General features: G+C 37.5%; 1 protein-coding gene across 4 annotated transcripts in view; it reads left to right on the forward strand.

Annotated features, from left to right (window-relative positions):
- SBF2 (SET binding factor 2) overlaps positions 1-21,359 on the forward strand; it is a 508,637-nt gene that overhangs the window by 436,159 nt on the left and 51,119 nt on the right. For 2 of the 4 annotated variants that reach the window (XM_055548644.1, XM_055548647.1), the window contains exons 23-29: positions 3,101-3,228; positions 4,778-4,953; positions 8,370-8,515; positions 10,832-11,030; positions 17,647-17,843; positions 20,117-20,257; positions 21,145-21,240. In XM_055548644.1, the coding sequence (XP_055404619.1) occupies positions 3,101-3,228; positions 4,778-4,953; positions 8,370-8,515; positions 10,832-11,030; positions 17,647-17,843; positions 20,117-20,257; positions 21,145-21,240 (1,083 nt within the window). The remainder of the gene's footprint in view (positions 1-3,100; positions 3,229-4,777; positions 4,954-8,369; positions 8,516-10,831; positions 11,031-17,646; positions 17,844-20,116; positions 20,258-21,144; positions 21,241-21,359) is intronic. The other 2 variants (XM_055548648.1, XM_055548646.1) reach the window with 1 other exon arrangement.

Genomic DNA, 21,359 nt, shown 5'->3' on the forward strand with positions numbered 1-21,359 from the left:
ATAGTTGTGTTCATTTTAAAGAAAAGTGAAAAATAGCAGAATTTCTCAACCTTCTGTCATATTACTGTAAATAAATTACATTTGTATTTGAAAGCAAGTATGTTTTTAAAACTAGATATCTGGTACTTACCATTTTTTGTACTGAAACCTTTGTGAGCTCAATGGACATACACATAACATTTTGGGCTTATAAATATATGAGATAGTTGGCCATTTAAACGGCTCTAAATTACGTCTTTTAAAGAAATCAAAGCCATATTTAGTGTGAAAGTTTGTATTGGTCTCTTGTTTTTTCCTGATAATTTTGGGGTAATTTCACAGTTTAGGAAAATTATTTTCATCAGAGAAAATCTTTTTATTTGCCTCTTTTATTTCTCTTTTAAGTTAAATTTTAAAATTTCTCTTTTAAGTTAAATTTTAAAATTTCTCCTTTAATGACACATAGGAATCTGATCATTTTACATGAGTGATATAAACATAAGTTGTTTAATACATTTTAGAACTAAAATCTTAATGTACATCTTGATTTTATTTAATCTCTGGGTATGAGTTTAACATAAGAGAATAATCAGAATTTTCCAGGTTAGGAATTTAGAAGTTCAAGGAATGAGGAATTCTGATAATAATAAGTATATTAGTTAATAAAGGGGCTCTTAAGTCAGTTATACCCAGTTCACGTCTTACCCTCTCTGGCTTAAGAGCTGAGGGTCCTTGCTCATCACTGTCCTGTTCTGTTACTTGTACTGCTACCTAAAATGCCCACCCTTTTCCCTTCTGCAGATGCAAACCTCCATTCTCCTCAAAGTTCACCGCCCTGTCACTTTTTCCGGGAATTAATTCTCTAGCCATCTAGCATGCAGACTTCTCGCTCTGAAGTCTTTAAAGCCACGTTCCCTCAAACCTGGGCGCTAAGTGCATGCTGTTGTATTCTACATGTGGCTGTCCTCTCCCATGAGGAAGTGCTAGCTTTCCAGGGGAGACCCCATGTGTGCTGCTGCTTTTCTAGATGCTTATCTTCATATCCTCAGGTAGCTGATAAATATTTATATTTTTCATTTCTTCCTTTAGTATTTAAACTCTCAAGAATCTTGGGGCTTCCCTGGTGGTTCATTGGGTAAAAAATCTGCCTACAATGCGGGAGACCTAGGTTCGATCCCTGGGTTGGGAAGATCCCCTGGAGAAGGGAACGGCTACCCACTCCAGTATTCTGGCCTGGAGAATTCCATGGATTATGTATAGTTCAGTTCAGTCTCTCAGTCGTGTCCAGCTCTTTGCAACCTCATGAACTGCAGCATGCCAGGCCTCCCTGTCCGTCACCAGCTCCCAGAGTCCACCAAACTCATGTCCATTGAGTCGGTGATACTATCCAACCATCTCATCCTCTGTCATCCACTTCTCCTCCAGCCCTCAATCTTTCCCAGCATCAGGGTCTTTTCCAATGAGTCAGCTCTTCATATCAGGTGGCCAAGGTTTTAGAGTTTCAGCTTCAACATCAATCCTTCCAATGAACACCCAGGACTGATCTCCTTTAGGATGGACTGGTTGGATCTCCTTGCAGTCCAAGGGACTCTCAAGAGTCTTCTCCAGCACCACAGTTCCAAAGCATCAATTCTTCGGCACTCAGCTTTCTTTATAGTCCAACTCTCACATCCATACATGACTACTGGAAAAACCATAGCCTTGACTAGACAGACCTTTGTTGACAAAGTAATATCTCTGCTTTTCAATATGCTATCTAGGTTGGTCATAGCCTTCCTTCCGAGGAGTAAGCGTCTTTTAATTTCATGGCTGCAGTCACCATCTACAGTGATTTTGAAGCCCAGAAAAATAAAGTCAGCCGCTGTTTCCACTGTTTCCCCATCTATTTGCCATGAGGTGATGGGACCGGATGCCATGATCTTAGTTTTCTGAATGTTGAGCTTTAAGCCAACTTTTTCACTCTCCTCTTTCACTTTCATCAAGAGGCTCTTTAGTTCCTCTTCACTTTCTGCCATAAGGGTGGTGTCATCTGCATATCTGAGGTTATTGATATTTCTCCTGGTAATCTTGATTCCAGCTTGTGCTTCTTCCAGCCCCGTGTTTCTCATGATGTACTCTGCATAGAAGTTAAATAAGCAGGGTGACAATATACAGCCTTGACATACTCCTTTTCCTATTTGGAACCAGTCTGTTGTTCCATGTCCAGTTCTAACTGTTGCTTCCTGACCTGCATACAGGTTTCTCAAGAAGCAGGTCAGGTGGTCTGGTATTCCCATCTCTTGAAGGATTTTCCAGTTTGTGGTGATCCACACAGTCAAAGGCTTTGGCTTGTCAATAAAGCAGAAATAGATGTTTTTCTGGAACTCTCTTGCTTTTTCCATGATCCAGCGGATGTTGGCAATTTGATCTCTGGTTCCTTGGCCTTTTCTAAAACCAGCTTGAACATCTGGAAGTTCACAGTTCACTTATTGCTGAAGCCTGGCTTGGAAGATTTTGAGCATTACTTTACTAGCATGTGAGATGAGTACAATTGTGCGGTAGTTTGAGCATTCTTTGGCATTGCCTTTCTTAAGGATTGGAATGAAAACTGACCTTTTCCAGTCCTGTGGCCACTGCTGAGTTTTCCAAATTTGCTGGCATATTGAGTGTAGCATTTTCACAGCATCATCTTTCAAATGATTTCAAAAGACAAAATTTTAAAGACAAATTTTAACTGCCTTAACAGTCTTTTCTCTTTTGCTTTATTCTTATATTAAATATAATAAATGTCTTTTCAATATTTTAAGATACTTCTTTTCTTCTGTTTAATACCTACCCTTCCTGTAAGATGCCTTAAACCAGATGATGTTGTGTGACACACAATAGGTTGGGGAACCAGAATGAAGGTTGGCAGTTTGGGACCATTCCTGCACTCCAGGAAAGAAATGTGTGTCAGGAATGAATTGCCATGCAACACAATTAATGAATGCAATTCCAGAATCATGGCACTTTGTCTTGCTTCTTTCCTGGACATTGTCCTCTCCAGACACATTTCTCCGGCAGAGGCTGGTAAAATGAGCAGCAGAGACTAGAGATGAGCTGTAAAGTGCTGTTGCTTAGTCTGTGCCCTGTTTTCCTTTAGTTGGGGAGCAGACGGTTGTACGAAGTTTCCCCATTGCCTCCATCACCAAGGAAAAGAAGATCACAATGCAGAACCAGCTACAACAGAACATGCAAGAAGGACTGCAGGTCACATCGGCGTCTTTTCAGGTATTAAGAAAGGGAGCCGCCACTGTGCTATTAACATTTCTCTACAGATGTTGTCATTTGTAGACGTTTGTCATGTCTACAAATGATGTCATCTACAAATGATAGCCACTTTCTTTTGATCATATATGGTCAGGAGTCAGAGGAGAAGGAGGATGAGGTTCTGTGAGGGTAATCTTCGACTGAGTCAGCTCATGAACAGCATTGGATTTATTTAATCCTCTGTTTCCTGAGCCCTTCAGTCAGCTCAGAGTAACAATGGATTATCTGTCGATATTGAGTGATCTCACAAATTCAGACTCACTCTGTTGACTCTTATTCTCTGCCATGTAATACTTCAATTTGTGTTTGATAGAGCCTTTAGATAGCATCTCTTGGCATCTGTTTCTGGAGGAAATGCTTGTGGCTCTTCTGTGGAAGAGGCAGATCTCTGAGAATTACAGAGAATTATAGCTAGGGCTAAAGTACTGTTGATTATAAGTAAACCTTGGTGAAGCCAAGGTTTTTCCAGGGAGCGCTGAACATTTCAGAACTTGTGGGAATTACTGATGCTAACCAGACACTCAGAAGAGTGATCTTTTCTTAGTTTTGCTTTTTAAAAAAAAAAATAATTCTCGAGACCACATTTTGCTCTTCCCACTCTTGTGCCTTGTTTCTGACTTCTCCGATTTCCCGGGATTCCAATTCTTGCCTTGTTCCTTCCAGTCAAGAAGCTCTCCCTAATACTTCCATATTCTGGTTGTGTGAAATGTAAGCCTTCTAATCTGTAGGTCCAGACCTGCTCTGGCCACATGACAGTACTGATCCCTTAGGGATTTCTTCATTATTCCAACTGCCAAAGGACCCTAAACTAGAATGCTGTGGTCTCAGAGCTCTGCCTCTTCCGTAGAAGAGCCACAGGCATTTCCTCCAGAAACAGATGCCAAGAGACACTGTCTAAAGGCTCTATCAAACACATGGGTCTACCAATTAGGATTCTAGTCAAACTTAATTTTTTCTTCCTAGATTTATAAGTATCTCTGGATAGGAAGACACTTCCTTAGGCAAAATCCCCTATCTAGGAGCACCAGTGGTTGATAAACAAGAAGGACACAATTCCTACTCCAACCACTATAAGTTAATTTCCCTATCGTATCATAAAAAAGACAGTCCTAAATTCCCTGGAAGTCCAGTGGTTAGGACTCCATGCTTTCATTGCTGAGGGCCCGGGTTCAACCCTGGTCAAGGAACTAACATCCCACAAGCCACACAGTGCAGCCAAAAAGGAAAAGAAATTGAGAAAAGATAGTCTTAAAGAAACCCAACTTCAAGACACATTGTTTTCCTTACCAACCAACCATCTATAACAAGTAAACCTTTCTGAGCCCTCAATTTATTGAGCCCTTTTTTATTTTTAAAAATTTTAAATTATATTGCATGATATCCAAAGTCCCTTCAACCTCTAACCTCTTGTCATTTAGTATTGTTATTTTTTTGTTATTTCAGTAATTGGGGGGGAAGCTATCTGGAAATCCTTAATGTTTCTGATATGTTTAATTTCTTTTGTCTCTAGTTGATTAAAGTAGCATTTGATGAAGAAGTGAGTCCAGAAGTAGTAGAGATCTTTAAGAAACAGCTGATGAAGTTTCGTTATCCTCAGTCCATTTTTACCACCTTTGCCTTTGCTGCTGGACAAACTACCCCACAAATCATTTTACCCAAGCAGAAGGAAAAGAACACTTCCTTTCGGTGAGGAGACAGGTTTCTTCATTTCAGCTCTCCCAAAGTTGAAAGTCACTGTCAGGGAAAGTGACCTATCTCCTAAGTCAGTATGTGTTTGCCATTCTGTCACACCCACTGAACGAAGCTCAGGAGTTATGGAGAGCAGCAATGACATATGGAACAATCATGTTCATTGCTTATAATGCATTTTTAGAATGTGAAGTTCTGTTTTCTCTTTTCCCTCTGTTGCTCACTTTCTACCTTTGAGCAGTCCCTTTAGTTTCCATCAATACCCAGGTCAAGTAAACAGTTTTGTTCTGATTGAGAGGTGAGAACATTTTTTTTTTTCCGTTCTGTAGCTTTTTTTTTTTTTAATTTAGTGGTTTTGCTGTACATTGACATGAATCAGCCATGGGTGTATACATGTTCCCCATCCTGAACCCCCATCCCACCTCCCCCCGCATCCCATCCCTCTGGGTCATCCCAGTGCACCAGCCCTGAGCACCCTGTCTCATGCATCGAACCTGGACTGGCGATCTGTTTCACATATGATAATATACGTGTTTCAATGCTATTCTCTCAAATCATCCCACCCTTGCCTTCTCCCCCAGAGTCCAAAAGATGTTCTATACATCTGTGTCTCTTTTGCTGTCTTACATATAGGGTTATCACTACTCTCTTTCTAAATTCCATATATATGCATTAGTATACTATATTGGTATTTTTCTTTCTGACTTACTTCACTCTGTATAATAGGCTCCAGTTTCATCCACCTCATTAGAACTGATTCAAATGTATTATTTTTAATGGCTAAGTAATATTCCATTGTGTATATGTACCACAGCTTTCTTATCCATTCGTCTGCTGATAGGCTTTTTATTTAATGTCAAATTTATACAAAGGTTACAACACAGTGCAAAGGAGTCCTGTATACCCTTTACCTAGATTCACCAATTGCTTATGCTTTATTCCATTCTCTTTATCATTTTATCTCTCATATATATTTTTTTAAACATTTGAGTTACATACATAATGCTCCTTTATTCTTTTTTTTTCTTTTTTTTTTTTTCTAGTTTTTTTTTTTAATCCACAGATTTCTTTTCTTTTGAGCCCAGCTATATGGAGTCCACAGGTGAGGGGGTTATGTTTGCCTTGCATTTCTAACTCTTGCAAGAAATGGCATCGCCCTTTGTCTGGTCCACCATGATGCAGGCTCAGGGAACAGAGGGTCCTCAGCACTGCCTTGTTTTAGCTGAACACACTTTCAGTCCTGTTGCAGGGCCACAGGATCATTAAGCATTTCTGATCCCGCCCTTTAAGTTTTCAGAAGAAATGGGCCCAAAGTAGAAAAGTGGCATTCACAGTGCTGTGCTGAGTCATACCAGAGCTAGACACAAAAGGAAAACTCAGTCACTCTAATCCTACTTTCCTTAAAAATTTGATATTTTTATCATGAATTTTTGTACTAACTTTGATTTTAAAATATCATTGGATCTTTAATATGTCAATATATATTTCTAAGAACAAAAACATTATTTTATATAACCACAGTACAGTAATCCAACCAGGAAATTTAATTGATATAAAACTTTCACCTGGCCAGATTTCGTATTTAAATTTTGCTTATGATCCTTTGCAGGTCCTTTTTTTTCTGTCTGGTAGAGGATCCAATCCAGGATCAGTCATTGCATTTCCTTTTGCCACATTTCTTTAGTAGGAACCCTTATTTTCTAATGAAAATGTTTAGGAATTTATGTTGAAACATTTACATTTGAATGGTTACAAAATAATAATTGCTTTAAAATGTTCTTCAATTAATGGTAAAATATAAGGGTTAATATTGCAGTCCATTCACCATTAATCACCTGGAGTTTGGGCATCTGCTAGTACAAATTACATATTAAGGTTACTCTGCAGACTTTGGAGAAAAGGCCTTCCTTTTGCCTGAAAGTGGGGCCGGGTGGAGATTATAGGCCATTTGAGGTTGCAGGCAGTATGTCATTTCTAAACTGCATGGCTAGCCACTCGTACCATTGTTACCTGGTAAGCAAAGGAGACCATGCATATGCAGGTGTGAGATGCTGAAGAAGCATGAACAGCATTTTAAACATTTAAATGGTGAGCCAGGCATTGCATCTTAGCACTGTGGGGTCACAGAGGAGCCTATGATATTCATTATTTTAACTCTCTATGGAAGAAACAAAGCTTTGTATGGTGTTTTATGTTTAGAAACTGTTGGGGTAAGGGTGGTTATATATCTGTAAAATCCAGCTTATTCTATCAAGCTATAACAGAGACATATCAATTTTAAACCTTAAAATCTCTTAGTATTATCTTGCATATATAAAACAAAAGATACAGCTCTAGCTGGGAAAACATTCAAAAATCCCCTTGAGTTTAAGTTACATCTGAAGTGATTCACAATAGGCTTAATTTAGGAAATATCTATATTGTGTGAATTCTAACAATTACATAAAACAGCATTTTAATTTGAGGTCCATAACCCTCAAATTTACATTTCAGATCACTAAAGATGAGGTCTGATAAAACTATTTGTCTATAAAAGAATCCTTATCGCTTTTCATTGAACAACAAGAAAACACAGGAAAAGTTCTGTTGTTGTATGTGGACAAATAAATCAAAAACATTCTTACTTGAAACCTTCACCTCAATATGATTATTCAGGAAATGGGACCTTTGTTTAATTCTTTGGATTATAAATATCTACACCCAGAATTTCTATCAGCAATAAAAACTAAACTATTTAAATAAGGTACTTTTAGATCCAAATATCTTAAATCCTAGTTTCTCTGTAATTAAAGCTGATTCTCAAAAGGGTACTCAGATTTCTGATTTCTTGTCTTTTCTCCTCTCAGAAAAGGGAATTATGTTAATTATTCTTTTCCATATCTCAGAAGGTTTCTAGTGTCAGAAGGCAGGACACTACACTTACACATTTAAAGCATTTAAGAAATAAGTGGAGGTGCTGCCAGCTACATTTGTGATGATCTTAAAGAAAGCCTATGAGTTAGTAGAGATTCTGAATCAGTAGAGAAGGAGGTAGGCTGGCTTTCCATGCAGGAGGACTTCCGTAAGCATGGTCTCTGGTGGAGGCAGTGGCATGGATAAACAGAGTGGGTTGGGGGCATGCTTGACAAAAAGCCAAACTGAGGAGTTTAGATTGGGGATGATAAATAGTCTGTGTCCCACTCTAGGTTCTTGCACTTTTTGCCTAACACAATGTCCTGATGATAACGTTATATAGTAAATTAGCCTTCTGCCATATAAAAAGTGACCTGAAGAAAGAGAGGCTTAATGAAGGTCTGGATAATACTAGTGGGTGTGGCGGTAGAGAAAAAACAAGTTGAGCAACATGGGTATCAAAAAATGTAAGTGGCATTTTCATAGTAAATTAACATTCTCTTTGGTTTTATAACTCGCAGCACTTTCTCGAAAACCATTGTGAAAGGTGCTAAAAGGGCAGGCAAAATGACGATTGGGCGGCAGTATTTACTGAAGAGAAGGACAGGGACGATTGTGGAAGAGAGAGTGAGCCGTCCCGGATGGAATGAAGACGATGACGTATCTGGTATGTGAGAACTCATTTTTCCTTCATGAATGAACTTTGTTCTTTCTTCTTATATGAGTAAGAACAAGAGATAAAGACATAGTTGCACTTAAACCTGACTCTTAAAAACCTACCTCATAAGATGGGAGGTACTTACCACCTTCTCAGAACTGGAAAAAAAATTTTTTTGGTTTCCCCAGTATTCCATTGTTCAGATAAGATTCTGTTAAGTTGTATTCCTCCTTTGGGCTTCCCGGGTAGCGCTAATGGTAAAGAACCTGCCTGCCAATGCAGGAGATGTAAGAGATGCGGGTTCATCCCCTGAGTTGGGAAAATCCCCTGGAGGAGGGCCTAGCAACCCACTCCTATTCTTGCCTGGAGAATCCCCATGGACAGAGGGGCCTGGCAGACTACAGTCCATGGGGTCGCAGAGAGTCAGACACGACTGAAGCAACATAGCGCACACACACTCCTCCACTAATCCATAGAGCTAGTTGGCCACTGTTAGGTGGGTGCTCTTGCCTGGAGAATCCCAGGGACGGGGGAGCCTGGGGGGCTGCCGTCTATGGGGTCGCACAGAGTCGGACACGACTGAAGCGACTTAGCAGCAGCAGCATGTGGGTCTCATTAAAAAGAGAAAGAAAGAAATCCCACTGCACAGGAAATTTAGGTATAAAGTAGTCCCCTGTACTTTATTGTTATGGAATAAGAATAAGAAAATAAGGACATAAATTATTCAAAGTTGAATATTTGGGGTTTTGGTGAGAACATTGTGGGTACTCCTAATCTATATGGGGAATCTAAGATGAAGGCATTCTTAGGTGATAAGAAAAAAATGCCTGCTAAATATCTAAAAGAGCAGAACCTGGGAAGCTGAGATAACTCAGTCAGGAAACCAGTAGCAAAATTTTTCTATTCCTTAACCCAATGTCAAGTATGCTTATGGAATTAACACTAGAGAGAATCTGATCTAAGAGAAAGGATGCCATTGCATCCTTTTTCTTCTCAGACTCTTAGACTGGATCACCAGTGGTTATACAACTACTACTTTTACTGCCACTAATAACAACAGAAGAACATTTTAAAGAAAGAAATATCATCTTTAGAGAGATCTTTGGCTAAAGGTCTCCATTTCAGTATGTGTAGCTACAGGCTTGCCTCTGGGGGCAGTGAAAAGTTCATTTATTGGAACCCGGGCTTCTCACAGTCACATGGAAAGTCATACAAAAATTACTGCTACCCATCACTATTGACTCTTCTAATTTAAAGCTTTTATGATTTCACAGAACAAAAACTTGTTCTATGATAATTATTCCACCAAAAGACCAAATTATGTAATACTCTTTGCTCTTCTAAAGATAAGAGGCCAAAACAAATAAAACTGATACTTAATGATGCATTTGCATTGTGAAGTTCACAAACTAAAGCACAAAGGCTTATATTTATAGAAATAAACTAGGTTTTTTTTTTCTTTTAATTGAAGAGAGCTATATCTTTCCCTTTGACATTAGAACTTTGAGTACATTTCCAAAAACTTTGTAAGGTTAATTTTAATTCTCTCATTGTAAAAATAAGTAGGAAAGTGAATTAGGACAGTTTTTAACATGGAATTTTTTTTTTTTTTTTTTTTAGTTAGAACATGCAGTACCAATTAGGAATGTTGTTGTTTTTAATCCTCCCTAAAATACTTGGTTATTGGGTAAACTCTTCCAACATCTAAAATTTTAAAGGCTTCTGTAACCTGTGATTGCAAAATTGAGGGAGTTTCCCATGTACACCACATCCTCTGACAAAATAAAACTTCCACCAAATATAACTTCTTCATATCTAAGAAAGATCCTTTCCCAGTAGTGAACTTCTGCTTAATTAAAAATTTCTAATGAAAGTGTATGCTCTTTAAAGTTAACTGAAACCTGATGAGTTTGTGTAATGATTATGTTAGAGGTGAGTTTTACTAATAGGTTAGTCTCTCACAAAGTATGAGTGTTTACAGAGTCCTAAATAGAAATCACTCCAGGTGGACAGTAAAAATCAAGCCTGACTAACAAAGAAAAATATGGGTAATATATTCAAAATTATATTGTTTTTAGAAATTTTAAGTTACTTTCCCTGACGTTTTGAGTTAGTTGAGCTCCTAATATTTTATTTCCTGACTATTACAGTTTATGTTTGAGCATAATGATGCCTCATAGAAGTTCCATAATTCAATTTTTGGCATACATAGCACCTCTAGCCCTAATATAAACCTCTCTTGGTTAAAGATCCTCTTTAGAAGGAAGTTTTTAATCCTCTACTTTGAGCTGTCTCATTTCTTCAAAACCTGTTTCTGCCATCAAGTTTCAGATGATAGTGAACTCCCCACGAGTACCACTCTAAAGGCCTCAGAGAAATCTACAATGGAACAGCTAGTAGAAAAAGCTTGTTTCAGAGACTATCAGCGTTTGGGTTTGGGAACCATAAGTGGCAGCTCTTCTCGCTCTAAACCAGAGTACTTTCGAATCACTGCCTCCAACAGGATGTATTCACTCTGCCGGAGGTAAGTCTGTTAGTCTCTCCAAAAGAGACCTTCCTTTCTTCCATTTGAGTCTTGAATGGGCTATTTGCATCCATAGCCAAGAGAGAAGGAGAGATGCTGGAAAACAGGAGCAGGGTGTCCAGGGGTATGTGTGTTTAAGGGACATTTTTTGTGCAGCATGTGCAAGCGTCTCACTGACATTCTCACAAGTATAGCTGGGTCACTGAACAGTGCCTATGTTAGATCAGAAAGTGGACGGTAATAGTTTCTGTCCACTTTATGATTTCCCATATTTGTCTTTCTCTTCCTGTTTGCCCCTCTTCTAGCATGCCTGAGATAGCGTGAAGTAGGAATAGAATTTGCCCAGGCAGAGGAGAGATGAAAATATACTGTAGGTCAAGGGACTGCAAACTTTTTCCTTAAAGGACCAGATAGTACATATTTTCAACTTTACTCAGCATATGTTCTCTTATTGCAGCTGTTGAACTCTGCCACTGAAGCAGCCATAGCCAGTACATAAAGAAATGGGCAAGGCCGGTTTGGGCCCAGGCCGTAATTTGCTAATCCAAGTGTAGGTCAGGTTTCCTTATGCTGTCTAAATAGACTTTTTTCAAGAGATACTACTTAAAGAATAATATGAACACATGTTCTTTTTTCTACTGTGTCTACTGCTATTTTATATATATCTGTTAAGCCCTATTTCCTGCTTTATATCTTTTAAAACTACATTTTTACCCTCCACAAGTTTGATCATTTTCAGGTAAATTCTTTTCTTTGCATGTATAAATTTCTGGTTTGATTAAATACAATAACACTGTGAAAGTACTTTGTAACTTGTAAGTCTTGCACATATTTCAGAAAGTTGTCTTAATGTTACTATTAGTTTAAGCCCTGCTGTTCTTGAAGAACTGTAGCTATCTCATTTTAAATGACAGTTTAAGTGTACAAATACAAATGTGAAACTTGAGAAACATATTGGGAATATAGATTGACATTTGGGATAAATAAAAATTTCACATTAAGTACTGAAAGGCTGTGACTTTGTTGAGTATGCAGTAATTTTCCTAATACTCTGTCCTTCTAACCAAATTTTCTTTGTAGTTAAGTGTAAGCAAAGGCATAAGGTGTGACGTCCTGCTATTTGAGAAGCTTGTTATCAAAATCTTATCTGACAGTGAGAAAACAGGTGTTATTTATCATTTCACTCTGTCAGAAACAAAATAAAATCTGAATATACCATTTATTCTAATGATTATTATAAGGAAATTATGGTGATATTAAATAGCATAAACCCGTAAGCTATTAGAAGGAAATGTAATAGTAAATAATCCAAAAGAAGGCAAGAAAGAGAGAAAAGGAATCATGCAGCAGATGGGACAAATAGAAAGCAAATAGTAAGATAGTATAAATTCAGATATATCAGTAATTATATTACTTATAATATTGATAAATGTTCCAATAAAAAGAAAAAGATAATCCAAATTTTTTAAGCTTTATGCTGCTTTTAAGGGCTATATCTAATATACAGAATTACCAAAAGGTTGAAAGTGAACAGAAAGAATACAGCATGCAAAACCACCTTTTTAAAATAAAGCTATTGTCAATATATAAATTTTAAAATATATTTTAAAGTAAAATTTTACTAGCAATAAAAAAAAGATGGCTCATAATGACAAAAGGTTCATTTCATTCAGAATTCATTATGACCAAGTGTAGTTTATTACAAGAATGCTAAACTTGCTTAACAATTGAAAATTAATCAGCACAGTTCACCACATTAAAAGAATTACAGATTATTGTAAGTTCATTGTATACAGAAAAGCATTTATAAAGTATAATATATGAGTTTTTATAAAAAACTTTAAGCAGATTAGAAATACAGGGAGAGCTTCTTAATTTCCTAAGTTTCTAAAAAATATATCCTGCAGCAAAAATTACTTAATGGTAAAGTACTGACAACTTGTACTCTGAGATCCGGACAAAAGTGCCCACTATCACCACTTCTAGTCAGTGTTGTACTAGAGGTCTTAGGAAGTACAAAAAAATTAGAAAAATAAATAATAAAAGAAAGATTGAAAGGAAAGAAATAAAACTGCTTTTCACAGATGATCTGATTAAACAGAAAATCTGAGGGACTCAACTGATAAACTTGTTATATTAATAAGCAAATTTTCAAGGTTATTATAAAAAATTAGTCATATATATACACCAAAAACAATTAAAAGATGAAATTTTAAATGATGTTATTTTGATACTATTAGTACTATTTAAAGTAGCACTAAAAAACATTATTAAACACTTGGGACTAAAACTAATACAAGATGTATAAAATCTCTACATGGTACAGTCAAAACAGTATTAAGGATGACAAATAAATAGATATTTAATGTTCTTGGACTAGAATATTCAGTACTCTAAAACTGTGATTTCCCCAGACATTGACCTATAGAGTCAATACAATCCCAATCAAAATCCCAGCAAAATGTTCATAGAAATTGAAAAGATGATTCTAAGAGTTACATTAAAATGCAAAAGGCCAGAAGTAGCAGGATCGTCTTACAGAATAATATTATAGGATATCAAGACTTTATATAAAGTAACAGTAATTAAGGCAGTATCGAATGTTCACAGGAATAAACAGATCACTGGAGCAAAATAGGGAATATAGAAAAATCTCAACATATGAGAACACTTGGCTTAAGATAAAGATAGCATTTAAAAATAGTAGATAAAAGATATTTTTCAATATATGGTGCTGGATATCCATACAAGGAAAAAATTAATGTTGACCTCTACCTTACACTACATAGGCAAAAATCAATTCCCACTGATCTGTAGAGCTACATGATCTACATGAAAAAGGTTAAAATTTTAAATAAAGCTTCTAGAAGATATTTCTTAAGACAGGAAAAAAGCTATCCATAAAGTAAAAGATAGCTAAGTTAAGAAGTTTTATATATCAGAAAACATCATTAGGGGAATAAAAAGGCAATAACCAAAGGCAGAGGATGTCCTCTTTTGTGAGGATATCCTAGTGGGCAATAAATATCTAAAAAGATGCTTATGTGACTCTTGGCATAACTGATGCCATCTTGGGCCTTAACAGTTTCTCCTGTCTTTTCGCTGACCCTGCCCAACTCTGTACTATGCAGTGAATCACTTCTCTGTCATCAAGAGCTTTGTAGTCAATAGATATTATTTAATGCTTATTAGGACCAGGTAGTCTATATGCTCTTTTAGTTCCCAAACAATGATGAAAACCTTCCCTGAAGTATTCCCAGGGCCCTTGAGACTAGTGACCTATTATTCTTAACTTGGGAATGCACATCCTGTTTCTAAGCACCTACCGCCATACTCTAGGTTGACTATAAAATTGTCCTGGGCTCAGAGTATAGTAGCAAATGTTGCCTGATCATTATCCACTGATAGATCCCACCCTGTGAGTAAGATACCCTCTAATGAACTGATGCATTTTATTATTATATTTATATATATATATATATATATATAAATATATAATATTTACTTATGGAGCTGCCTGCCTCATGCTTTAATCTCAAGATGCCTTCTCAATTTGGTAGGCACTTTTAGTTCCCTCCATCTTCCAACAATGCTCATTTTATTAGTCTTCAGATAAATACAAATTAAAGTCCCAATGAGACAAATTTATACCTGCAAAAATGGCTAAAATTTAAAAGACCAACAATACACAATGCTAGTAAAAAATGTTGAGCAAGTAGAACTCTTTATTGCTGGTGTAACTGTAAATTGGTTAAATAGCTTTAGAAAGCTCCCTGGCAGCATCTAGACCTGTACTGAACATGTGCACAATCTGTTATGTATTTCTTGGAAAGCCTACTCCATCTGGGAAAGCATACATACTCCCAAAAAACAACTACAAGAATGTTCATGGCAACATGTTTCTTATATAGTCAAAAGCTAGACACTACTCAAAATCAACAATAAAAGGATTAGATAAGTAATATAGTCACATAGTGGGATAATAGACAGCAACAGTCCCCTACCTTTTGGCAACAGGGACCAGTTTCATGGACCTGCAGGGGGGAGGTGGGTGTGGGGGTTTAGGGTGGTCCAAGCACATCACATTTATTATGTGCTTCATTTCTAATCTTATGCCACCTCTGATCTGAGAGCAGGCACTGATCTATGGCCCAGAGGTTGGGGACCCCAGCTGTACATCAACGAAAATGAACAGACTATAGTTGCATGCGATAGCATGGATGGGTCTCATAAACATACTGTTGAGAAAAAGAAGCCAGACACAAAAAAATAAATTCTATTTGTTCCTTTTTTGTAAAATTCAAAAAACAGCCAAAACTCATCCATGTTGTTAGCAGTCAAGGATGTTTAATGATAATCTTTGGAGGAGGAAAAGGGAGAAACACTGAATGGGAGGTGACACAAGGGGATTTTTTGGATGCTGGTAATGAATGGTCCATTTCTTGACCCAGATGCTAATGATATGGATTTCTTTTTGTGTTAATTCATGTATGTTTCAAGTTATTTGTATATGTGTTATTCTTTGATTGGACGTTTCCACTTTCCAGAGTGAGTGAATGTCGCTCAGTTGTGTCCGACTCTTTGTGACCCCATCGACTACAGTCCATCGAATTCTCCAGGCCAGAATACTGGAGTATTCCTTCTCCAGAGGCTCTTCCCAACCCAGGGATCAAACCCAGGTCTCCCGCATTGCGGGCAGATTCATTACCAGCTGAGCCACAAGAGAAACCCAAGAATACTGGAGTGGGTAGCCTATCCCTTCTCCAGCAGATCTTCCTGACCCAGGAATCAAACCAGGGTCTCCTGCATTGAAAGTGGATTCTTTTACCAACTGAGCTATGAGGGAAGCCCTAAAAGTTTCCACAGCAGCTCCTAAAGCCCAGTCTACCTCAAGGCTTCCTCTGGTACCCATGGCTGGTAGCTCTAAGTAGTGGTGGTAGAATAGGGTGGGTGGCAGGATAAATGGATATATCTTTCATGCTAAATGACACTGGTCCTGAGAGTAGCCTCTGCTGGCCTTCAGGCTCTATGCTTTTTACCCTAGCACCAGTAGCTATCCAGCCGTCACTCAGGCCCATGCCTGGGACCAGGAAAGTCTTAGATCCTGTGTGTAGCAGAGCATGGTCTGTGGTGCTAATGCCATGGAAAGAAGGGACGGGGGAATGGGGTAGAGGAGTGTGTTGGTTCCTTCCCAGTTACTGAAACAGTACCAAAAGCTATTAAGCATTACTCTCTTATCTAAGACACAAAATCACCGTAGTATCTAGAACCAAAAGGAGCAATAAACAGATACTAAACTGGAGTTAGAAAGAGAAAGCCCTTGCTGTGCATCTGAAACTAACACAACATTGTAAAACAACTGTACTGTGATTTAAAAAAGAAAAGAAGCATAGGACCCTAATAATGGAACTGGTTTTCAAGTCTTCATGAATGATTATGTCTACAACTATGACTCGCTCTCAGTTTGTGGTATTAGAAAAAGACAGCCTGTAAACCTGAAGCACGAAAGTGCTAGGCTTTCAGAATGCTTCCAGGGAATCTCTGGATAAATAAGAAATAAAATTGGCATTTACTAAAGTCATTGAAGGTTATATGACCACATACTGGGTTTTCTCTCCCTGCTCTCAGCACTGACTTATAACAAGATAAGGGATTAAAAGTTCTGGAAGTGATTAATTGCACAGTATTGTGACAATGTCACTAATTTGTGGACTGAAGATGGTTAACATGTTAAGTTTCATGTTAGGTACAGTTTACCACAATTTAAAAAAAAATCACACACACACAAAAGACATGGGATTAGAGGTTAGGAGGTTATTAACATGGAATCTCTTTAATATTTCTAAATAAACTAAAGTACTGCTTTGAAAGCTGCCTGTCTTCTTGTACTTATCTATAAAAACAAGATAAATAAGTTTTTATCTATCTTATCTGTTTTTAATTTTCCCAGCATCATATCCTGTAACTTTATGAGCTAATTTTTTTTTTAATTATCAACATTTAGTGTTAATAAAATATTTACACTTACTTGACATTTGAACATATTGTTTTCATACCAAAAATCATTTGGTTTTGATTTTTAATCCTTTCACCATCTCTGGCATTCTGAATGTTAGTGTACTTTATCCTCTGTTGTCATTTCAGTAATCCAAGGAGTTGACAGTTTGATTTGTCATTCTCATAAAGTTGACATTAATACATTAATCTTGCAATCTTTATTCAAGTTGTATATAAGGCAAGGGAAATCTTGTTTATTGGAGGCCTCTTTAATAGTTCTGTATGCCGTTTTTAATTTTTACACTTAACGTTACTCAGCAAAAGCTTGCAGTATCACTGAAGAAGGCTTATTTAAAAAAAGAAGAAAAGATTAGTAGATGAGCTAGTTGTTTTCACTATCTAGGCCTTTTCTTCTCAACCCCTAAAGAACTGAATTGTTTCATGTTTGAAATATATGTCTTATCTCTCCACCAGTGTTTCTGAGTCTTAGAAATTTGCTGTGAACTTATGAAATTCACATTCTTGTATTCTTTCTCTCCCCATTTCTTTTTCCTTCTCCTCCCCCGACCCTGCCTCGCCCACCCAAATCATGCTGTTTCTCCTCTCCATTCCCCTGAAGCTATCCTGGCCTTTTAGTTGTACCTCAAGCTGTACAGGACAGTAGTTTACCCAGAGTAGCCCGCTGCTATCGACACAATCGCCTGCCTGTTGTGTGTTGGAGAAACTCAAGAAGCAGTACCCTGCTCCTCCGATCTGGAGGGTTCCATGGAAAGGGAGTGGTTGGCCTTTTTAAGTCTCAGAACTCCCCTCAGGCAGGTAAGCAACTCTCCACAGCACTATGCTGATCCTTCCACTTCCAAAATTAAGTATTCCAAAAATTAAGGAAGTAAAGTCCAGGAATGATATTTTTTGCCCTTTCCATCAAGCCTCTCACATGTGAACTTTTCCAGTGTGCTGTGTATAGTCTGTTCAGTTAAGAACTAGAGTTGACAGTGTGGGGCTCCGCCTTGAATTTGACATCTTGCTTAATATGTCTGTCTATATTTGAATTTTAATAGAAACTAATATAGTAAAGTCTTTGGTTCTAGGCTGTTTTCATTTCAGCAAACCAGAGTATCCACAAATGGAAACAGATATAATAATTGTTTTCTTTTGGGGGGGAAGTATTCAGATATATTTACTAGCTTCACAAGTAAATAGGTATTCTGTCCTATGTGATATAGGATATCCTATCTCATTCCTACATGTCACGCACACACACACATACAAGTCAGCAACCTAATGACCAAAATCCTGGTTTTGGAGCACTCAAATGGAAAAGTTTTTAGGAAGCTAGAGGCTGGTCAATGTAAGAAAAAACGCACACTAAGCGTGGTGCCCTTTTTCTGAGGACACTTCTGAGCACTGGGTTTGAGGTCTGAAGTCAGTCAGAAGCTACATTTTGCTAACCTTTCTCATAACCTCTAGTTTAAAACAGATGCTCAAAAAATTTAACCAAGGACCACTAAGACACCAGATTCAAGTTAGGAATGACTTCCCTCTTTGGAAATGAGCAAACTCAAGTTCAGTGGTTCAGTAGGTAGAACCATGTGCTTTTTGACATGTCTTCTTTATTCTCATCCATTCCTTCCTGAAAGTTCAAAGTTGGCCAGCATGTCTTTGATCATTCAGTTCACTTGAGGACATTATACACACAATGCTATATTATTTGGCGTCCCTCATGACTCAGACAGTGAAAAATCAGCCTGCAATGCAAGAGACCAAGGTTTGATCCCTGAGTCATGAAGATCCCCTGGAGAAGGGAATGGCAACCCACTCCAATATTCTTGCCTGGAGAATCCCATGGACAGAGGAGCCTGGTGGGCTATATTGTTGTTGTTATTCCGCTTGGCATGGAATCTCAACATATATATATTGAAGGCCATTGGCTTTTAACTTTTTCTGTCCTAAGGAATCTTCTAAAGCCACATAAGGGGATGATAGAACATAACATATGTAGATTACATAAAGTGAGTGAATCATCTCAAGGAGCATTATTATGAGCATATCACTGAGCTTTTAGTTGGAAAACTTGAAATTGTCTTATTCTACTCATTTCTGATTTTTCAGTATAATATAAATTTATTGTTTTTCACACTTTCTGAACTCACACATTTACTCACATTTTAATATCTTTGAAATGGGAATGTGACCTACAGTTCATGTGATCAGAAAGAATTGTGTCTTGGCTTAAATGGCAGTTTTTAAATTCTCATTAAATAAAATAGTAGTGCATCTTATAATTAATGGCATTTTAGAGTTTATAAAATATGATGGCACTTTAAAGTTGATAAAATATAAGATAGTAATGCTAATTATTTATTTCCTAGTCATGTTGTAAGAAAATTTGTTATTATCTGTTGTTCTTCTAGTCAGTCCCCTCCCAATACCACTTTAGAGTACCTGGGCCATTTTCAGTGATTCTGTTTTATTCCATGCAAGCCAGGCTCAGACTCCCTCCAACCAGAATTGCTCTCACTGTTGTTTCCATCTGTGCATACTTTTTGATCCTGTTTTAGAAGGACCAGGGGATTGAGCAGTAGCTGCTCCTATGTCCTCATCTTCCTCCACTCTTTCCACAACAACCCTCTACAAGTTCACGTCCCCTGTTAGGCCAGTGTGGCAGAATTGGAATACAGTTACTGGTATTGGGAAGTCTCACTTCTGCTCATTCTGGGATGCTGAGGGAACCCACTCCATCCTCTGCTCCCGAACAGAAGCATGGGTCATCAAGGAAATGTTGTCTTTTGTGAATCTTTGAGTTGGTTGGATAGTGAAAAACTATACCTCCACTTGGGAGGACAGCTGTGTGCTGGCTTTCCAGGCCTGGGCTCTTTCAGGAGGATGATGAGGCAGTCTGGAAGTAGATGTGGTGAAACCATCATCATCGGAGGATTATCTATTTAAGTTTGGAGTTTTAAGTGGGGCTGGTTTCTATATTTGAGTGTGGTAACTTGAAGACCATATATAGAAGGAATAAGCATATATATAGAGTGAGCCTGTTTTATTAATATAGAGATGGTTTTACTTAATATCTTTTCCTTTTATAGCTCCTACCTCCTCTTTAGAATCTTCCAGTAGCATAGAACAAGAAAAGTACTTGCAAGCATTACTGAGTGCAGTTTCTGTCCATCAGAAGCTCAGTGGCAATAACCCTCTTACTGTCAGGCCAGCACTTGCTCTGTCTCCAGGTAAGATTTGATATAATGCATTTCCTTTTGACAGCTATGAAAGGTCATATTCATTCCTAGGGTTAGCCTCTTTAGTTATTTGCATTGTTCCGTCAACACGACCCCTTAATGTTTTACCTTATGGTCTGTAACTTTAGCTTTTATCAGGGTACCACTATAAATTTCTAGTAAATAGTAACCAAATTTAGAGATTCGGTTATTTCCTTTTAAAAAGAGTAGTAGGAGAGGTGGTAGGAAAGACAAAGTCATGTGAGTTTTTTTTTTTTCCTGAAATCTGTTTTACACAAAGTTTAAAGTATCAGTATTAGAGTTGACTGTGTAAGTTGAACATGTTTATTGAATGTATGTTTATTAAAATCATCATGTATAAGTTTGAAATTCCTGAAGTTTCTGTGGCCTTTTATGACTTGCAGTACAGTTTGTTTTCACTAGATTTGGATGAAGCCATTAAGACTTGTACTAATATTCTGTTTCAGTTATCATGTGATGGAACCCCAAAGGGTTCATGTAGAGGTAACCCTAATGTGTTAGACACAGGAGCATGTGACTTGAGAAGCTGGTCTCCTTGGCTTAATCAACTATTTGAATTAGCTCAACATAAGCAGAAAGTGGCTTTTCTTGTAAAGTAACACCATGCATGCCTTGCTTCATTTATCATTCAGTTCTCTGATTGCACTTGCCAAACCTAACTCTCTATAATCTTGCAGATGTGTGTATCTCTGAGGAAATAGTAACAGTGCCTTGTTATCTCTATTAAGCTTTGGGTACTTAAAAAGTACAATGTTTGGCAGCAATTAGACATGCTACACATGAAGATAACTTTTTGTCATTTGAGTAATGTTAACCCCAACGACATGGTTTTTGTTCTTCTTTTTGGCTGACTTTAGGGACTGAAAGAAGGACTTCAAGAATGTCCACTGTGCTTAAGCAGGTAGTGCCAGGACATTTGGATGTAAACCCATCCAATAGCTTTGCTCGAGGAGGTTAGTAAGACTGATTTTATAACTGAGCCCTGATACAACCTTAAAAGCAGAAAATTTTTTTCTAGATAGTGATACTTTAAATCAACTAATGATTAAATTTGTTTTTTATCACCCTTTTC

The sequence above is a fragment of the Bubalus kerabau genome, chromosome 15, assembly GCF_029407905.1.
Source record: "Bubalus kerabau isolate K-KA32 ecotype Philippines breed swamp buffalo chromosome 15, PCC_UOA_SB_1v2, whole genome shotgun sequence".
NCBI classification, from domain to species: Eukaryota; Metazoa; Chordata; class Mammalia; order Artiodactyla; family Bovidae; genus Bubalus; species Bubalus kerabau.